Here is a 20,887-nt window from a genome sequence, read left to right as displayed (position 1 = left end):
TCTCAAAACTTTTTTTTAACCATACCTGTATATCCTTAGCGACTTTGAAATGTATAAATTCTGTAAGTAGTCAATTATCAAATAGTTTTTTTGCTTTATTTTTTACATTGACATTAGCTAAATGTGTTATTTTAAAGCCAATCAAACAAGCAAAATCTACGCCTTTTCCCTGTTTAGTCAGTTCTATTCTTGAGTTGCCCTACATTTCGATTGCTTAGAGGCGGACTACTTGCAATGCAAGGAATTTGTGCCCTAGGGCATGAGTGATATGTTTAGATGTGGTGTTGTACCTTATTTCAGAGTGTGCTGCTGAATGGAAAGGGTGAGCACTATTGCAATGGGTCTCATTAATCTTTATACTGTATTCATTGCAAGGACTCTTCACAGCAGAAACGCACAAAACTGCAGTTTTCTTCCAGTGCCTGCTAAAATGAAATTAACACTCCTAAGATGCCCCCGCATTTATCATATCATCTTCTGTTTTAGTTCAGTTGCATTTAACACTCTCTGTTTTCATAACGCTGAAGGCTGAAGGAGAAGTCATAAATAATGACAAAAAAACTTCAGACCAACTGCCAAATAACTCTCAACAGGCTCTTCAAATTACAGATACATGTTCAACATGTCACACAACAATAATTACATATTCATGTTCTACTTCATGACACTGTTACACACAACAAAAAAATTCATTTCTGCCTGCATTAGAATTTTTAAAAAATTGTTTAGTGTCACATGATTCTTCACAAATCAGTGGGTTCTCTAGAAATATTTCTTATTATTATCAAAGCTGAAAAAGTTGTGCTGCGTAACATTCTTTGATGGATTTTTTGATGAACAGAATGATCAAAGGAGCAGAACTTGACTTGTAACAGACATTTTCTGAAACATTGTAAATGTCTTTATGATAACGGTAACTTTTGATCAATTTAAAGCAACCATATGAAGGTATTTCTTCCAAGCTTCCATACCCCATCCTTGAACGAGGTGAACGACAGTGCACCTTCACTATCATTAAACGAAGGGCTAAAAAGTTAACATAAAATTAAATCTTTCCAGTATTACCAATACAGCGAGAAAATAAATAAATCAAAAAAGGTTTTGACTGGGTTTAACCATTCAGTTGTAATCCTAACTAGTGCTTTGATTTTGCTAAAAACTTCTGAAAATAGTTTGGAGTCATAATTGCTACTTAAATCCTCTCTTCTTCCATATCAGGACTCTTTGGCTCCTTGTCCAGGTGTTTTGGCTGACTTTTCTTTTGAACTCCAAAGATTCACTTCCTGACTCCCTCCAGCATGTCTCCACCTGTCCATGACAGTCTTCCCGAATCTCTCCCCCCTTTCCCCACAAAGCCTCTTGAATCCCACAAGAAGCCATGTTAAAGGGAATAATGCACGCATACCATTCGCTTCCATTCCCAGTTCTCCGGGATTGAAGGAAGGAATCCCTCTGCATGCGTTTACGCTACTTTTAATTACTGTCATTACAGCAGAGACAGACATGTGTCATTACTCTCCATTAAACCACGACGAAAACCTGTTGTGCACCGCAGTTCCGAATGAAACTTGTGCTGAGCATTTTTGTTGGATATTTTCTCTGTAACGACAGAGAAATTGCTTCCAATCCGCTTACAATCTCAATATATTTCTGCAAAGATTAGACACACGTTAATATCCAAACCATTAGCTCTGCAAGAAACAACAATCTCATCATTCAAAAGCACAAAACGAACAGGAATCTGAGAAGTGCTCTGCAATTTGCACGGAGCTGTAGAAGAGACAACTGAATACAAGGTATCTTTCCATCTCTAAGATATATAATCTAGACCATCTCCTCCTCATTACCATTCACAAAGTCAGCACATGTTCATTATTTATGAGGCACTTCTCCTCAAATACATCTGTAGTGACTGTGAGACCTATTCTGACTGATACTTCATCAGGCGATTCCTTTCAATGCCAAGGCTGTGAAAATGGGCTTTTAAATAATTAACAACACAATGTCTTGCGTAAACGGGCCAGGGTTGTTGCTTAAAACTCCAGAACTCAACGCAAGTACATTAATCGTATTAAAGTGAAAATAAGAAGAGGAATGGGTACGTACCGCAAACAATGAGCCTTGATGGACACATGCTCCTGTGGATGAAGAAAAATGAGGTGAACAATTGTGGGAAAAGATCAATACATCAGCTTTCACTTGCAAGCCAATTGACAAGTTCATGATCACTTGTGGACAAATGTCACAGTCATGGCAATCATGTGTCTGACAACGTCTTGGACATTCATAAATGCCCTTGTTGTCGCCCCGCGTGAAAGAACACAAAAGATTGTCACACGGTTCATTAATGAAATTTAACGGTTTACCCTCAAAGGCTGTAAAAATAAGGATGTCAGCATATTATAATCTTGCTCAGTTTTATAGGTTTGACATTCATTTACAACGTTAATACAAATGTGAACATTCACCCTTAAATATGTTTTTATGCAGCTAAACAGCATTTTTATATTTGTAGATCATTTAAATATGAAACAAACTAACCAGAAAACAAACGCATTTAAGATGTGAAAAATTCCACTAGATTGCAAAAGCAGGTCCAGAAACTTGTGGAGATGAAGTTAACCGTGTTATGATGTCTAAATAATATAAAAGTTTTACCTCTCAAAGAAAGCATCCAAGTTTATCTTGAGAATCAAAAGCCTAGAATAATTAGCACTGGCGAACGAATTATAATGAATTTATTCACATGTATCAAGTTGATGCGGGAAGATCGAGATAAGAGAGAGGATGCGGGCGCCGTTTCATACACAGCATCAATCTGAGACGTCGTACGGTTATTTAATATTATACGACTCTTTATTGCGCATTGCTTTTTTGCGCGTATTTCCACTCGTATCCACAGGGCAGATTTATCCAGAATTGTACATTTATTTCATTGAAACTCGCAGTTCAAAAAAGCACGCTGATCTACGAGTTACATTATTTACCAATGAATTCGGAAAAATCACGATAACACCAACCTTTCGCTCCTGGCAAGCTGGCGCTGTATCCAATTAAAACGGTTAGGAGGATCCAAACAGGACCCATATTCACTTTAGAAACGGTGTTAATCCAAAAATGCTCAAAACACAACGGCTTTAACTTGAATGCGAATCAGCGGGTATCATCGTTGCTCTCCTGTGGACTCAAATCAATCACCAGCGCACGAGCTTGAGGTCTCGCAGGCGGTAGATATCGTTACTGGGATGCATCCAGTCCGAGCAGATACAGTCCAGTGCGCTCTCCAGCGAAACTTCCTCAGAGAGAGCGGTTCCCACACACAAAAAAACACCTTCCTCTTAAAAGTACGGGGCCATTACTAAGATAACTCGAACGCGTGTAATTACAGAGGAACACGGACTAACAACCACTGAGCGTACGAGCCTCTCTTTAAAGTGAGTTATTGGAGACACCAGCTGCATTCACGAGTTGAGAAGCCCCCTCCTCCCCCTCTCTTCCACTGTGGGAACAAAACCTGTGGCCATCAAAGTTTTGACGGGTATTAGGTTCTGTGGCAGTCTGCTGTGAACCCAACTAATGTTTCTGCGAGTGTGGTGGGCCGTGTTCAAAACGCATTGTAAACTTGGTGGAATCACGTAAATGACGTTTTACGTGCATTGGAATAAATATGTTAAAACGTTTACATACTACTTAAAATAGGAGCGAGCTTTACGGTCATAGATTCTTAAGTCACGTGCAACAGCGCAATCTGATCCCCGCTTGGTGCTCATTCAAGGACAAAAACGGAAAAATCGTTAACATTTGAAGACGCAGGAAATACATTGCGACCTTTCTAACCGTTGCGCATGTTGTTTCAAAATCTCCTCACCTGTAGTAAGCCCGTCTATAAAAGAAGACCCATGTTTATTGTAATTACACACTTACGGATAAAGGTTTTATATACGTGGCTTAAAAAAACTGCATTTGTTTATCTACCTTTAACAAGGATATTTTTGAATTTGAAAGCAACAAAAATGAAGGCAGAAAGTACTGCATTGCCATAAAATCTGAGTTTGACGAGATTAAAAAGTGAGTTTTACTGCCGCCTGCTGTTATAGGAAGGGGATGACAGGACGAGGGGAAAAAGACTCAAATTGTTTGAATAATTGAGTTTAAAAACGTGAATATAAAATGTCTACAGAAAGAGCATCATCACGGTGCAGTGAATATTAAGCTGGTTCTTTGATTAACTGCCTTTTTTCTTCTTATACATTCGTTTGGACAAAAGCTTCCTAATTGTAAATGTAAACAGTGTAGATACAGCAGTCTGCAAATAGTTTTTTACTCTCCACTATGATGCTCAATGTGGGTCGAAATCCTTTGTATTGACTACAGTGGCCATTAACTCTGTTGCCTCCATACCTAAAACATTCTACTGAAAAACTTGCTTCAGCAAAAGAAAGAAAAAAAACAACATACTTAGACAATATAACATTTACCATTTTATTACAGTATATACGTTTTGTACAATGCAAATATACACAAAGCTAAATTGTTATGCTTTTTTCTCCTCCTGTTGTAATAGTTCTTCGAATTTAATGTGCAAAGCCTCACTTGACCTGCTGCATACAATTGCTCGCTCGATAAAAGGACCTGGAAGAAAAAAAACACTAAAATCAGATACAATACATTTTATTCATGTCAATGAATAGAAATGAATACTTCCACCTAATAGCCAAAAGGAAGTCAGTTTAGGCATTTGCAGAGAACAGAGAATGTGATTATAATCAGAACTTGTGAGGTGGTTAGAATAATAAATAAAATGACCTAATATATACGGTAAATGACTCACCAAATTCTGCTGGTTTATGGCTTGCCACATCTTTTACAATGGCATGAATGTTTTCCAGAATATGCTCCTTTGGCATGTCCAGCTGTTTACAAAAAAGTATGTTAACAAGGTGCAAGGGGGTGCACATGTGAAAATAAGCAGATAATCTCTCACTTTAACACAATAAAAATGTCTGTCCGATCTGTCAATTTAACGGGACTTACTGTTGCAACTTGTGTGTTAACATAGATGTCCTCAACCAAGTATTCATGACCACTCTTGAACATTTCAAGCATTTTTGGAATATTTACTCCAACCGATCCTGATGCAAGAAACACAAAGAGCAATTTAACCTTGTTTTAGTCGTACATTAATAAAACTTGCCTGACACACATGAAACTCGCTGACCTCTCTTGCTCTTGGGAAACTTCTTCCTCAGCTTATTCTTTAAAGGGTGCAGCTTTGCACAATGCCTGGCTCAGCCAAGTAAAATCTGCAATGATCTCATCAGCTAAAATCTGTAATCAACAATGTATTGACAATTGTACAACAATTGTAAAAGCAAGCAAAAACAGACTGAATTTACTAAGTGGGTACGTTTTGAATGCAATAATAATAAAACATTTTTTAAACAGGCAAACCTTTAAACAGTATATCTAGGAATTACTTCATCTTCCTGCAATGGTAGGTTCTCAAGCTTTACCTTCTCAACCAGTTCTGCTCCACCTGCAACTGCGGCTCCATTCTCCATCGCTATCCTGGCTTGATCTGGATTCTGTACATTCATATTTCTACTATTAATGCATGCAAACTGTAAAGCTCCTGTAAATTATATCAAATCAGTTCAGTCAATGGCAGCAAAGAGTGATTCTCCCACCTCGGTGAAAACCACTATTTTGTTGATGTCCAACTTGAAGGGATGTGGTAAATTAATAGTGCTAACAAATGGATCCACTTTTTCTGAGAAAAACAAACGAAACAAAAAACAAATGGAAAGTCATTAAGATTTAAACTTCTATTGTTGCAGTATATACTGCTTAGCACTGGAATGAAACTAATTTGACAACTGTGGATTCTGTTTGATTGCCATTTAAATGTTTGGGGACATTAAGAGTATATATATATATATATATATATATATATATATATATATATATATATATATATATATATATATATATCACAGACAGTAACAGAGCATAAAAGACATTTAGACAATAGTTTTTGTGAATTCAGAAACAAAAGCAAATTTATTATTTCAAGCAAAAGATGGGCTTAAAAAAAATATCCTCCCAAAATGTACCTTTTTCTCCAGCTTCATGTCTAGACGCAAGTTGACGTACACAGGCTGGTTTTCAGAACTGAAATCCAACTTCTGAAAGTTCTTCATCATTTCAATGGCCACAGACACCTCGTGTACAGGTTTGGGATAGTATCGCACCATGTACACATCATCTACAGGAGCCCAGGCTGTGAGTCCATAGGGTTTATGTCGGTTTTTGTCATCAATCTTTTTTTTCTCCTTCGCCTCTTTTTCTTGAGAGGTCTCGTTTTTCTTCTCCTTATGCCTACAAAAAGTGTTTTGATGAAAATCATTGGTCAACATACTAAGTTGACCAAAACGGCTAGAAATTTTAAGCAAATAACCTTTTTACCATGTTAAAGGCTAAATAGTGTAAAAACGACTCACTTGGCGGCGGCGGCGGCGGCAGCAGCATAGGATCTGACAGGCTGCTGCTGTCTGTGTGCAGTCAGATAGAACAGACTCTGACATCTGGGTAAAACTGCGTCAGATATCACACATGAGTAAAGCAGAATTAAAATCACTGGGTCAGATGACATATATTAATGATTACACTTAGCTATCCGATTAGTAATTAAAAAAAAAAAAAAAAGAAGTACACTTTATCCTTTAGATGCACTGCATAACTAAAAGATCATGGTGATGCAAAACACAATATTTGACACACAAGCATTCTGCACATGACAATTTTCATGTTAATAATCTTTGAAAATATATCTGAATATACAAATGCACAAAATAATACGTATCGTTTCAAAACTGACCTCTTAAAACGCTCCTCGAGGGGGCAGCCATGTTGACAGACTTCTGTGTTACACTTAAATTCTCCTTCTAAGTCCTCAACCAGCGTTAAGCGTTCCCACCACTCATAATATTCCTAGTATTCCCGTGCCGTGAGCATCTAACTTTTGTACTAAAATATACTCAAAACTGAATTTGTATACACACGCTATGTTTTATATACTACAACACACAATTAATATACTGGCTAATTGGCCATCATTTTGTTTTAGCAGATATGCTGAAGGGGAGGGAAACAGTAAAACAATTCTTGTTATTTGACCCATTTATATCAGATAATCCAAAACTATAATATGCAAAAGTTACAAGGTTAAGTGTAAAAATGTAGTTAGAAAAGTTAAACTTTGCAGGTTTAATACTTCCCTAAAATAATGTTGCCTATACGTTTGAGAGCATGGGTTAATAAAACAGAGATGAATATGTCGTATTTTTATTTCCTCCACTTTAAGAATGCCGTATTTCAGAATAACATTTCAAGAATCGTTCTTTTGTGTCGGATCTTTGTAATGTATTAAATGAACCGGTTCGCGAAACCGTTCCAAACCGTTCGTTCACGAAACGAACTGAATTGGTAGTGGTTGTCGATTCACCTACTGAATCATTGAACCAAGAACCAACTAACCAGCAAGACTCCCATTCCAAGCGATCCTAAGTGATCTAATATAAAGAGCATATGGAGTTGTGAAATTTTGGTCACTTTAACAAAAATGCTGAACATTTGTAGAAATAGTAAAGGTGCAGTGGCAACTACAGCTGAAATGCAAACATATTATATTATTTTCTTTGCTTTAAAAGATTAAAAAACGTACATACAGCACCTTTGACATCAGCACATATAAAAAGATGACAGCATTTTTTGCTAAATTCGTTAGCCGAAGGTGAATTTAGCACTGTTTAATAAAAATAAAACTGTGTGTAATGTTTTTAATAAGACTTGGGTGACGCCATGGGCCTTGTGATGCAATTAATGGCGTAAAATAATAGCCCGATCTTTTTTGAATCGTTTTTTTAAACAGCCTGTTCAAAAGAACCGATTCGGACTTCTTCTCGTTGGTTGTAAAGGGACCGCGGACTGGAGCGGAAGCTCAGAGTGTTGTCCTTCCTTCTGCCCGACTCTCAGGATGAGGATCGGTCGCAGTTTGTCCGTATGTCTCTGATCATATCACACCAGCAGCTCCTCTCCCACCTCCCGAATGCAGGTAAGAGCCTACGTGCTGCATTCCGGCGTGGTGCTTTTGCGTTGTTTATATCTTTGGGTGTCAGATACACCCGCCGTCCCCAGCTCTGCGTTACCTCCAGAAGATCGGCTAAGGAGACAGTGTGCGCTGCAACTTAATAAACACGAGAGAACAGTGTTTCAAGCCATTACACAACACGTAGTTTCTCCTGATTAATAGATGACCGTATTTGGTGATGACGAGGGGCGCCCGGACCACGGCCAGATCCGCTCGCGCTCTTCACGTCGCGGTTGTCAGCTCAACCGACCAAACTTAATCTACGTAAATCTCAACTTTGTGCATTCACCGACTAAGCGAGAATAGCTAATAATAATAGCCTTACGTAACACAAACCTCGTTATCGGGGTAGTTGACAACCGCGCCGGGTCGTTGACACGCTTTTAACTGTAACGTGAAACGCCGAGGCGTTTTTAAAGGCGCTTTTAACAACAAGCCCAAGTCAGGTTCAGCTTTGAACGTGTGTGTTTGTTTTATTAATAGAAGTTACTTAGTAACTTCAAAGAGCGGGTTACGTAACGCGTCTGCTGTCATTTGTCGTGGGCCAGCGTTCATTTGCATATAAGCCGTGATGTTTGCTCGGGCAACTTTTTTGGTTTGTTTGTTTTGTCACATGACCATTTACACGGTTAGTGACAGATCGCGACAAGAGAAATCACAATACACGCACTGAACACAATGTACACATATTTTATGCTTAATATCCAATGTATAGAATGACATGTGTACAACTCGGAAGAATACAACACCTATACTAAATAAATAAATACGGATTAAACCTATTGACAGCAGAAATGTGATCCTGGACCGCAAAACCAGTCACGAGGGTCAGTTTATATTGCAGAGAAACAACTATGTGAAAAGATATCTGAGGGTGCAATAACAATAATAATAATAATAATAAACATTGTAAGAAAATATAAATAAAAGTATCATACTTAAAGACGATCAAATTAATTTTTTGGCAACTCATATAAAAACGTAAAAAATATAGATATGTTACAACATTGAGGGAATTTAGAAAATATCTTCATGGAATATGATCTTTGTTTAATATACTAATGATTTTGGCATAAAAGAAAAATGGGTAGTTTTGATCCATACAATGTATTGTTGGCTATTGCTACAAATGCACCCATACTTAAGACTGGTTAAATGTATAGTGTTCATTGAAATTGAGACAGACTGGTTGCTGCGCTGAATAATGAGCTGATGCACTAATATGAATATAACATTTAGTCCAAAGGCCTAGAGTTAATAGAGTCCTTAAATTCTGCATGTAAGAAAACATGTACAAGATCTAATTGAGAAGCAGGATATGTTGTACCCGTTGTACCCTTTGGCAGTGTGCTCTTGTGTGTATAACAGCAGAGACTGAATGATTGCAGCGCATCGCATGTTCTTTTTATACAAGGCAAATAAGGGCAGTCGTCTGTTTAAAAGCTCTTGCTGGTGGTTTTACCTATTAATAGGGTGTTATGGGAAAGTGCTGTTTTGCTTTCATCTTTTTCAGCTGAAAGGGATTGATTTAAACACGCACACACACACACACACACACACACACACACACACACATCTCCAAGGTTCCAACTAAGTTAAACTCTGTCGGTGCCCTAGACTGCCATAATGTTTTGGCTCAACATCAGAGATATCAACTACTCAAACAGTTCAATGTATCAGTTTAAACATCAGCTGTCTACCTGTCTCTCAGTAAGCACTCAGGATCTCACATTTTGGCCTGGTTTCTAGAACATACACTTTCGGCTCTATAATATTTTATTTTATTGCATTATTTTTTGTCGTTTTATTTTTCGTTTCTTTTTTTTTTTTTTGGAAGAAATGACTACTTTTATTCAGCAATGTTGCATTAAATGATCAAACATGACAGTAAAGGATTTATTATTATTATTATTATTATTATTATTATTATAAAAATTATCATTTTAAACTGTCTATTTATCAAATAATGTTGAAAATGCATCGCAGTTTTCACAAAAATATTACAAAGCACAAATGATATTAAGAAATGTTTCTTGCGTGCAAAGCAGCATATCATAACGATTTCCTTTCACAGGTGTACATTTTAATATGTAATTAAATATAAAACATACAGTTTTACAAAAATTGTTATAAAACTTATATTGCTTTTTTAAAACTCTATTTATGATTAAATAAATGTAGCCTTATGAACTGCACTATAGATGATATGTTGGTATTTCACAGCTTGACTTAGTACCTATGCATTCATTTCTTTAGCTTTATTTTGCATTAAACTTAAACAATCCTTACTAAGTGTCAGAAAGAAGGCCTTTGCACTAGTTGAATTGCAGTTGTTGGTTTATTTACTGTAAATCTTTTTACATAAGTTTGTCTAAGAGGTGATCTGGCTTGATCTGAGGTTTTAGAGGAGTCACTCGAGCAGCATTCCTAAACTGACCACTATAATTACAATTTACAATGCCAGCTGGCTCATAGATCAGGCTTTCAGCTTTCACGGTGAAAGCCTGATTTTAAAAACCACGGTGACTAATGATTCATTTTCTTTCTGTATTTTCAGATTAACAGGCATGCCAAAGGAAAAATATGATCCTCCAGACCCACGCCCAGATTATATACAATCATGTCAGCCTTGAGAAGCGGCCAGGCGGGAAGAAGTCACACTGGACCGAGTTGGAGATTTCTGGTTAGTTATTATTCCTCAGTTCATTGAGCTTATGCCTCATTTTATAAAATCAGCTTATTTTTTTATCAATGTGCTACTTTTAGGTACAGTACAATGATATGAGAGAAGTTAATGAATAAATCAGTGAAAGCGAAAGCCCGTCTATGCTAAAAAGTGGCAGATGCTTTTATCCAAATGTGATGTGAAATTGGAAGAGGTTTACTCTGTGATTTGTTGGTACAGGCGGGTCAGAAGTCTGAGCAGCTCACTATGGACGCTGACCCATCTGACTGCTCTCCACATCAACAACAACAACCTGAGCCGGATCCCTCCCGAAATCGCAAAGCTACCCCATCTTGTCTACCTAAACCTGTCCTCCAACAAACTGCATGTAGCCTGCCAGCAGAACTCGGCAACATGGTGGACTCTCAGGTACGCAGAATAAATCGGTCAGTTTCCACAGATTCCCATCAGAATTAAGTAAAATTGTTCTATTAGCCTTATACACAGATTCTTAAGGACAAGTGCGATTAATGTTTTTTTTTCCTTTAACAACAAAACTTAAATAGACCAAACGTTTAAAAGACTAGGTATATACAGAACACCTTGACACCTTGTTATATTGTCACATATGTTTCTTTCTTTGTTTCTTTTTTAGGAATTGCTTTTGAACAACAATTGTTTCTGAGTTTTGCCTTATGAACTTGGTCGGCTGTTCCAGTTGCAAACCCTTGGCCTCAAAGGTAAAGCATTTTGCTTAGAAGCGATTATGCAGTACGTGCAGAGCAAGCATTCAATATTTTTAACAGGCCTGAGAACAATAATACTTTCCCAGGTAATCCATTGTCCCAAGATATACTCAACCTGTATCAGGAGCCTGATGGAACAAGGAAGTTACTAAATTACATGCTTGACAATCTTGCAGGTAATAATGGACACAGGTATATAGCTGCTTACTAATAAAATACAGAGAAGTTATTCATTTAATTTCCTCTCCCAATATTAGTGCACCCAGAACAGCTCCCCCAAAGACCTTGGATCACTTTGAGGGAGCGAGACCAAATGATGCCCACAGGTACAGCTAGCATCCTGTCACTGACTTTTAAAAATCATGATTTAGCAAGGAGCAAAGCTAATATTAAACTTTTGTGTCCTCAAGCTGTGTTCACGGTAATGTGCTACAACGTACTGTGTGACAAGTATGCAACAAGACAGTTGTGACGGCTACTGTCCCTCATGGGCCCTTAACTGGAGTACAGGAAGAAGGGCATCATGGAGGAGATCACTAACTGTGATGCTGACATCATAAGCCTGCAGGTATGAAGCTCCCATTTCAAAATTAAAAAGGATATGTTAGTTACATGTAGATATATGTCCGTCTTCGTTTAAAAGTTTGGGATTGGTAGCACATCGGTAGTCTCTTATTCTCACCAAAAATTCTCAGTCAAAATACAGTAAACATAATATTGCATTTCTAATACGTTACCTCTCATGCCTGTAACTTTCAATATAATAAATGAACATATAGTTATATCTTTAAGCAAAATTTTTATTATGTGTTAACAATACATTTAATTTGACTTGTGTTTGGGGTTTTTGTATACTTTGCTCTAATGCTTTATGTGCAGGAGGTGGAAACAGAGCAGTACTACACTTTCTTTCTGGAAACACTAAAAGAGCGTGGATATGATGGCTTTTTCTGTCCAAAATCTCGTGCCAAACTCGTGTCAGAACAGGAGCGGAAACATGTGGATGGCTGTGCTGTGTTCTTCAAGACCGAGAAGTGAGAATTTCCTTTTTTATCGTCTTACAAGGTTTTTTGAAAAAGGCTAATTTTCTAACTCCCCTACAGTTAAACAATTGAGTTTAGCATAACATAGATCATTGATTAGACCGTTAGCATAAAAAAATGACCAAAGAGTTTTAATATTTTTTTCTAGCTGGGGACTATTTTCAGTCACTGCATAACATTATTGCACCCATGGTACGGCAGCAAAGTTCCTTGATTATCACGACAGTATGAGAGTATACTTCCTAGCCATAGCAGCCTAGAAAACAGCAACTTTTTTATTTTCCGTAGTCTTGGCACACAATCTAACTCACGGAAGAGTCACGGAGTGTTCCTTTAAAGTGAAATGATATTAAGCTCATCTAGTGCATTTTTTTGTCTTTTGTAGATTTGTTCTGGTGCAGAAACACACAGTGGAGTTCAATCAGGTTGCCATGGCAAACTCAGAGGGCTCAGAGGTTATGCTAAACCGAGTCATGACCAAAGATAACATCGGAGTAGCTGTCCTGTTGGAAGTGAAGAAAGACTTGTTTGTTAGTGGTAAGGACTCAGTCGTTTAAACAGCTAACGGGCACAGCCTCTGTTTAGCTTTGTCCTGTAGATGGCAGCAAATCACAAAAATATTCACTCGTGAAGACAGTAGTACAGGTATGCATCTCAATAATTTATAATGTTGTGGAAACTCAAATTGTGAAACTTGTGTATCAAATAAATCCAGTGGACACAGACTAAAGTAGTTTATGTCTTTAGTTCTTTTATTTGTGATGATTTCTGGTTCACATTTAACAAAAACCTACCAATCCACTATCTCAATAAATTAAGAATATGGTGACATTCTGATCAGCCAATCTACTCAAAACACCTGCAAGGTTTTCCTGAGCCTTCAAAAACGGTCTCTCAGTTTGGTTCACTAGTCTACACAATCATGGGGAAGACTGCTGATCTGACAGTGGTCCAGACAGTGGTCAATCATTGACACCCTTCAGAAGGAGGGTAAGCCGCAAACATTCATTGCCAAAGAAGCTGGCTGTTCGCAGAGTGCTATATACAAGCATGTTAACAGAAAGCTGAGTGGAAAGAAAAAGTGTGGAAGACAAAGATGCACAGCCAACCGAGAGAACCGCAGCCTTACGAGGATTGTCAAGCAAAATCAAGAATTTGAGTGGACTTCAAAAGGAATGGACTGAGGCTGGGGGTCAAGGCATCAAGAGCCACCACACACAGACGTGTCAAGGAATTTGGCTGCAGTTGTCGTATTCCTCTTGTTAAGCCACTCCTGAATCGCAGATGACTTCAGAGTCTGGAGGAAGCATGGAGAAGCTCATAGTTTACACAGTCTGTGATGATTTGGAGTGCAATGTCATCTGCTGGTGTTGGTCCATTGTGTTTTTTGAAAACCAACGTCACTACACTTCATGCTTCTTTCTACTGACCATTTAAAAACCAAAATCTTATACTACTTCAACCTGTATGCACTGAATGTATTTAATACACAAGTCACAATTTGAATGTAATTACTGAAGTAAATGAATTTCTCTGCAACATTTTAATTTATTGAGATGCACCTGTAACTACTGTCTCCGGAAATTAATTTAAAGTTCATGAACAGCACAGTGGATTATATGTCAGTAGAATAAATTAACACCAAAAATGATTCAACATTTGAGTATATTAGTATTTAGGAAATTGGTAGATATTAGGCACTTTTATATAAATAACAGCATTTTCTAAAAGATTTACAAGATTCAGCTGCAAGTAAATAAAACAAAACTTTTACATCTGACAAACGTTTTGCAAGCCAACTTGGTCTTAACTTGCTCTCGTTTTAATAAAATTAACTTTTGTGGTTGAATTCAGTGCTAGGTGGGATTTCAGTGATAACATACTTTTTATTTCCTGCCTCAAAACAGCTGGATGCAATTTATGATAATGCACACGTTTTGATGAGTGCTGTTATTTTCATTTCTCAGCATAGTCTTCCCCTTTTCCACTTAAATCAATCGACTTTTTCAAAACGATGCAATACACTTTGCAAATAGAGTTTACTTTTCATATTCAGCTTTCAATTTTCTCTGAACTGGGGGTAATGACCTTGATTTTGAAATAAATTTTAGCTAAATTTAATTTTATTAATGTTTTATTGCAGGTTTAAAGTCGCCTTCAGAGAAACAGCACCTGCTGGTAGCTAACGCCCAACATGCACTGGGATCCGAGTACTCGGATGTGAAGCTCATCCAGACAATGATGTTTCTGTCTGAACTAAAGAGCATCGCTGAGAGGCATCGATCCATCAACTCTTCATCACCCACATCAGACACCCAGCTCCATCCCTATCGCCCTCTGCGCTGACCTCAATTCACTCCCAGACTCGGGTGAGCGATGTGTTTGGAACTGCTTATTTAAAAGATAAAGTTAGAGGAATGGGAACTCACTTGGGCAATCTTTATTGTGTAAGTTTCAAATAAGAGTTCAAGAGATCCATACAAGAAAGCATGCCTCTCCCATTAAGTGTGGTTTTCAGGCAATCGGCCCTTTCATTCTTTGAGCTACTATGTCCATCTGCTGCAATATTAAAGTAGTGGTTCATCCAAAAAATGTAAATTCTGTCATTTACTAACCCTCATGTTGTTTCAAATATGTATGACTTTCTGTGGAACTCAAAAGAAGATATTTCAAAGAACGCAGGTAACTTTTGACCTTCCATTGTGAGGATAAAAAAACCCACTGAGATATTTCTCAAAATATCTTCTTTATGTCCCACAGAAGAACAAAAGTCATACAGGTTTGGAATGAGCAAGGTAAGTAAATGAGAACAATTTTTATTTTAGGGTAGGCTAAATAACCCTTTAATATAATTTCTAGGAGAACTATTGATGTAAACCTTTGCCTCGGAAGCTCTTGTCTCACTAGGCTCCCTTGCCTTTCTTCACAGGTGTGGTGGAGTATCTGAGTAATGGCGGAGTTGCAGAAAATCACAAAGATTTTAAGGAACTGCGTTACAGCGATTGTCTAACCAACTTCAGTTGCAATGGCAAAATGGCAAGCCTGATGGCAGTATCACACACAGCTTTCAGCTGAAGAGTGCCTATGAGGGGAATCTCATGCCCTACACCAACTACACGTATGACTTCAAGGTCAGGAAATATTTAGGTTTCACGATTTTAGCGAATCCATGAATTGCTTTGTTATTGTATTGCATTGAAACCAGTGCACTATATTGTAAAAATGAAAAGCTGACTTAATTTAAAATTTCCATGGCACAGCTTTTTTTTTTTGACTTTATTCAACTTTTGGACCAAGTTGTTCACTCAACCCAAATAATTTTTTTCCTGTGTTTGTTTGCAAATGACAAACATTAATGGATAAGTTAGTCTAATAAGTAGACAACATGGTTTTTGTTTTTAAGACCACTTTAAAATATCCTGAAAATAGACATGAGTGGCTGAACATAGTCTAGGCCTCAAAACTAACCAATGGAATGGTGGCAATCAACAAATGTTATTAAGATGAGCCCTTTACACCACAGTACAACGTAATGGTAAACAACCACAAAAAAGTTTAAATGAAGTTAGCAAACAGCAAATTAATAAAAATGTAATTGCATAGTTTATTCATTCCATAGTTAAGACTTTGTTCAGACAGCTGTGTGACTGTGTTTGAAATGTGCAGTTGCTGACTTCTGCTGGCTCCGAATTTACATTATAGTCACGCTTTCTATGAATCCCATATTTATAATACATTATAAGGGTATTAAGGCATTCCAATGAATGTGTAAAGCAAATATGTCAAATTACATTTTGATCTGATATGTGATCTCATGGCTTTTGAGAATACATTTGTATTGTTGTTGTTATTATTATTATTACTTATATTATTTGTCATATCTGTCCGCTTTAAGTAAACTGACATAAGTAAAATGGCAAGATATGAGACTTATTTATTTATAAATTATTTACATTATAAAGTAAATATTATAACACATTTATAGAATTATTATTCATGAGACGATACAACATATTCTAAAGTTATTTCTAATGCATTATGCACTCATTATAATGCATTAGTATTATAATGTATTAAAGACGGGCTTCATAGAAAGTATTACCACGATTTTTATTTCTACCCCTTTTAAATGACGTTTTTCCTTTTTCGTAGGGCGTGATTGACTACATTTTCTTCTCTAAGACGCACATGCGTGTTCTGGGCGTTCTGGGTCCACTGGAGACTCAGTGGCTGAAGGACAACAACATAACGGGCTGCCCCCACCCACACATCCCCTCCGATCACTTTTCCCTCCTGGCTCAGCTGGAGTACCACCCGCCCACCCCCCTCAACGGGCTGCATCTGCCTGTCCACAGGTAGCAGCCCCTTCCTCCCTTACTCATCTAACACCCCAAACCATGGACGCCTAACCCCCATGATGAGCCCCTACAAATATAGGCACACACAGGAGTGAAGTACTCACATACTTTGTTCCTTTTTTAACCTTTGCACAGGATTATATGATCTTATTATTATGTTTTCCAACTTGAAAACAAAAGCTTAATACCAAATTAGGGTTGGGATTCTCTGTTTGGTACCAAACAAACGCTGCTTTCAGGGATATCGATCTGTTTGTTCGTGAGATTGAAGCCATGTGTCAGTATTTGGACGGTAGAAGTGTGTATGTTAAGGGAAGGCGGATCATGTAGCATAACAACGTTAGTGTGAGTATTACAAAAACGTTGATTCAGTGAGCATCCTCTTTTAAATTCCCCTTCAGCATTTCAAACGATTGTCAAAAAAAGCTTAAAGATGGAGATCAAATCCAGAAATTTCCCAGTGCAATAAAACCCGATTTTTCTCTTCATTGTCCAACAATAAATATTATAATAGTTACTGCACTGTGCATTACAAATTCAAGTTCCCTTTTGATGTTACTACAGGATGGATTTGCATTTAGGTTATGTAATTGTAAAAAAAAAACAAAACAAAACTCATGTGTGAGGATGGAATTTTCAGCAATGTATTTTTAATTGGAAATTCTTAATAGTGCAATGAAGTATTATGCAAACTTGTCTTTAAAATGTACACTATTAAAGAGGATCCCAGCCCTACTGATTATAACCCAGCTGTGCTGTTTTCTCTTGCTGCTTGCATTGGCATCTTAATCTTCATCACCGTACTGATGTATATTTACACAATGTAAAGTCCTCCTTGCCTCAGTGATGTCATGATGCCAGCGAGCGCCCCAAAGAATCTCTGATCGGCATGTGGTTGACATTATTGGGACAATGTATAATCGCTAGAGGAGACTACCTAGGCGTTCAAGGCATATTTCACCCAAAAATGACTCAAGCCTCTATGCCTTTATTTTTCTGTGAACAGTACTCATTTTGGGTGAACTATGTCTTTAACTCAAGGGTAATTCAGCTTAGTTGTATTGTTTCACATTTGTTTCAATGGTAATGGCTTGTCTGCTGCATCGATGCAGATGAACGTTAATTTATGTTTAGACATGTCATTTTGTCATTTGTTGGATAAATAATGAAAAATGTCATTTTATGTGTTGGCACAACTAAAAGCATTTTCAGGTTAGAGGCCTTTCTGCTGTTATATCTACATTGTTATGGTTTTCAAGGTTGACAAGCTCAAAGACATAATCATTTGCTGAATTTCACTAAAAGCTATATTGCATTTAATAACTTTAAAAACTCTAACAGATTGTAAACAACAAACTCATGCAGAAACGTGTCAATAGCTGTGTTTCCATCCGCCTATTTTATGTGCATTTTGGGATATCATAAAGAAACAGCACTGGATTGAAATGCCAAGATCGCATAATTTCTAAGAACGTGCAAAAATAGTTCTTATAAGGTAAACCATAAGCATAAAGAACAAAACACATTTCTCAAAGAAATTCATCAATGCGCATCAAAAATAGGCAGCATCTGAAAAGCTAGTTTTACATTTTGTCGCAAGCGCTTTGTTATAATTAACTCCCAGAACTACGCTTCGAGAAGGCAGCCTCCAAAAATAAGATAACATGACCGTGTGTTTTGTCTGCGTGCACTAAAGTGTATGCAGTTGATTGTATACAAAAATGATTATGTGTACAGTGCCAGGAAGTGGCAATTTTATTCTCATCCACTTCCTGGATGGAAATGGTGCTTTATACGGTGATTTATGTTTAATGCAATATTCTAAATTTGGGCACAAGTTTGCATCTTCATCCAAAGGTGAAAATGAGATGGTGCCTCAGGCACCGTAGCCCCCATTTCCTTGCATGAATTCTGACTTTAATAAGCCAAAAGTCCTTGGTTCAAGCTAGCAATCATAAAAATGTTTAATGCTTAAAGCTTCTTGAATTTTAAAATCCTGCAGCATTTATGATTTAACCTGTGAGAGAATGGATAGCAGGTAGCGCTTTGTCTGTTGGGATTGCACATCCAGTCTCGTGATACAATGTCTTATTTGGACAAAGCTATAGCTTTCTAACACGCTTGGCAGACTGTGCCTTGTGCTATGTCGAGCTGGTATGAGTAAAATGTTTCTGGAGGAACGCTCAGGGTGCTGAAGTAGACTGTTAAGTGTTGGACTACCTGTGCTGTATATTTTACTTATCACCGCCATCAGACCTTAGAAAAAAACAAACAGCAACTCCACAGATTAACTCCCATCCCTGTTTCCATTTTGATTAGGTTTATTAATACATTAGTTATCACTTATTATAATAGTTAGTTAGCAAAGTATTTAACTTGGAAATCCTGCATAATTTTTGTGATTGCATCACTTCTAAAAGTGAACGCCTTGTGAGCATGAGAGTGCTTTCACTTTTTTTGTCACTTTTACAAAACTGATTGATAAGTAGAGCATTTCCTCTTTATCAAACTGTGCCTAGTCTGAACCTCTCTTTCTACAGCAGTACTGCCTGTGAAAGCAAGACGCTTACAGAGTGAGCCAGCACCAGCACTCCTTCCATCCACTCATCCGCTCATCTGTCCATCTCTTTCTTCACCAGAGAGACACGCATGACTTCTAAAGCGCCGTGATCCAGTTATAATGTTGTTGTTATCGTAAACGTGCCGTGGTCAGCAGTTATAAGCCAGCTTGTTTTGCAGAAATGGCAGGATCTTAAATCTTTCTGTTATAAAGTGGAGAAGATCGCCATTGCCTTCCCTGGTTAGGGGTAGCATTTTGTTTTCTGATGGGTATTTTTATATGCTCTCCTCACAGAAATTCCCCACTGAACATGCTGAACATATTTCCTCTTGGCAAATGGTCTAATTAGACAGTTATTTTAATCCAGATTGATGAACGGATGTATTTTTTTAAAATACTAATAAAATAAAATAAGCATGAGGAAAATAGCAGTCTTTTACTGAATCTGTATTATGCAATAGGGTTTGAGGTCAGTCTCGTGGAGAAATTCAAATGAATAAAGAACTTGCATGATTGTAAGATGATGTAAAGCATTGTTTTGCCAAGAACCTTGAGACCCATTGATTAGAATATCCAAAAATGAGCATTTTCCCAATGTGATTATAAGGCTTTATCACTGGATTTTCTCAAGGACTGAGACTTTTTTTCATGCAGTTTTCAGCTGAGGAGTATACATTTTGTAACTCTCTCTTATTTAGTCTATACACACATGTTGACGTATATGGGGGGAAAATATTTGTTTGCAAATGTAAATGGTGCTACATGTGGCCCATTTGTAAAACAATAAAAGTATTGTCCTAGTCTCCCACCTTAAAGGTAATAAAGATGTCATTTTAAAGAAAGAAGTTTGTGCGTATTTTTATTTCGTTATAATCGTTATAGATTTTGTAGGCAGACTTGTTTTTAATTTCCATGTATCGTGGCCTAATGACATTCAGCACGACACATCAACTGCTTGAATGAAAAGTAATAAGTGAAAAGTAGGAAATGGAAAGTTGTTCTTGCTCGCGTTTTATGCCAATAGTGGGCGTAGCGGTTTCCTTCAAGCACTTCTTTTCTGTAGGAAAAGAAAAGAAAACCTTTAGATGATACAAAGAAAGAAAAAACAAAACAAAATGTCAAATGTAGATCAGACCGTCTGGGTTTCAGGAGTTAAACTTTACCTCTTCATTATTTTGCGATTAATTTGTTGATCCATAGTGCTTCAGGGTCTATGCAAACTGTATGGTTGTTCTTTTGGTAATCCTAAGAAAATGTAAAAAGATTTAATAAAACATATGAGCTGTCTTACACAAACCTGCCTAAGCCATGTACGGGTCAATAAGTGGCATTTGTCTGGAGAGGCATGCGTGGGCTAATGAGAGAA

At 37.3% G+C, this 20,887-nt stretch overlaps 1 protein-coding gene, 1 long non-coding RNA gene and 1 pseudogene across 2 annotated transcripts in view; 1 reads left to right on the top strand and 2 right to left on the bottom strand.

Moving 5' to 3' along the window:
• The window catches only part of LOC122335053, a 35,821-nt gene extending 32,512 nt beyond the window's left edge, over positions 1–3,309 (bottom strand). The window contains exons 1-2 of the long non-coding RNA XR_006248914.1: positions 3,021–3,309; positions 2,107–2,138 (exon numbers count right to left, since the gene is read on the bottom strand). This is a non-coding gene — a long non-coding RNA (uncharacterized LOC122335053). The remainder of the gene's footprint in view (positions 1–2,106; positions 2,139–3,020) is intronic.
• A 1,159-nt stretch (positions 3,310–4,468) lies between these two features.
• LOC122335059 (39S ribosomal protein L1, mitochondrial-like) lies at positions 4,469–6,933 on the bottom strand. The gene is given in 11 exon segments (XM_043232820.1): positions 4,469–4,632; positions 4,832–4,913; positions 5,035–5,132; positions 5,219–5,275; positions 5,278–5,304; positions 5,307–5,328; positions 5,514–5,585; positions 5,688–5,772; positions 6,115–6,378; positions 6,501–6,594; positions 6,878–6,933. Coding segments are annotated over 11 exon segments (930 nt in total). The 5' UTR covers positions 6,909–6,933; the 3' UTR covers positions 4,469–4,534.
• A 3,836-nt stretch (positions 6,934–10,769) lies between these two features.
• LOC122335054 lies at positions 10,770–19,554 on the top strand (annotated as a pseudogene).
• Positions 19,555–20,887: the final 1,333 nt, after the last annotated feature.

Source organism: Puntigrus tetrazona, unplaced genomic scaffold, assembly GCF_018831695.1.
Source record: "Puntigrus tetrazona isolate hp1 unplaced genomic scaffold, ASM1883169v1 S000000696, whole genome shotgun sequence".
In the NCBI taxonomy this organism is placed as follows: Eukaryota; Metazoa; Chordata; class Actinopteri; order Cypriniformes; family Cyprinidae; genus Puntigrus; species Puntigrus tetrazona.
This window is presented reverse-complemented; position numbering and strand designations above follow the sequence as displayed.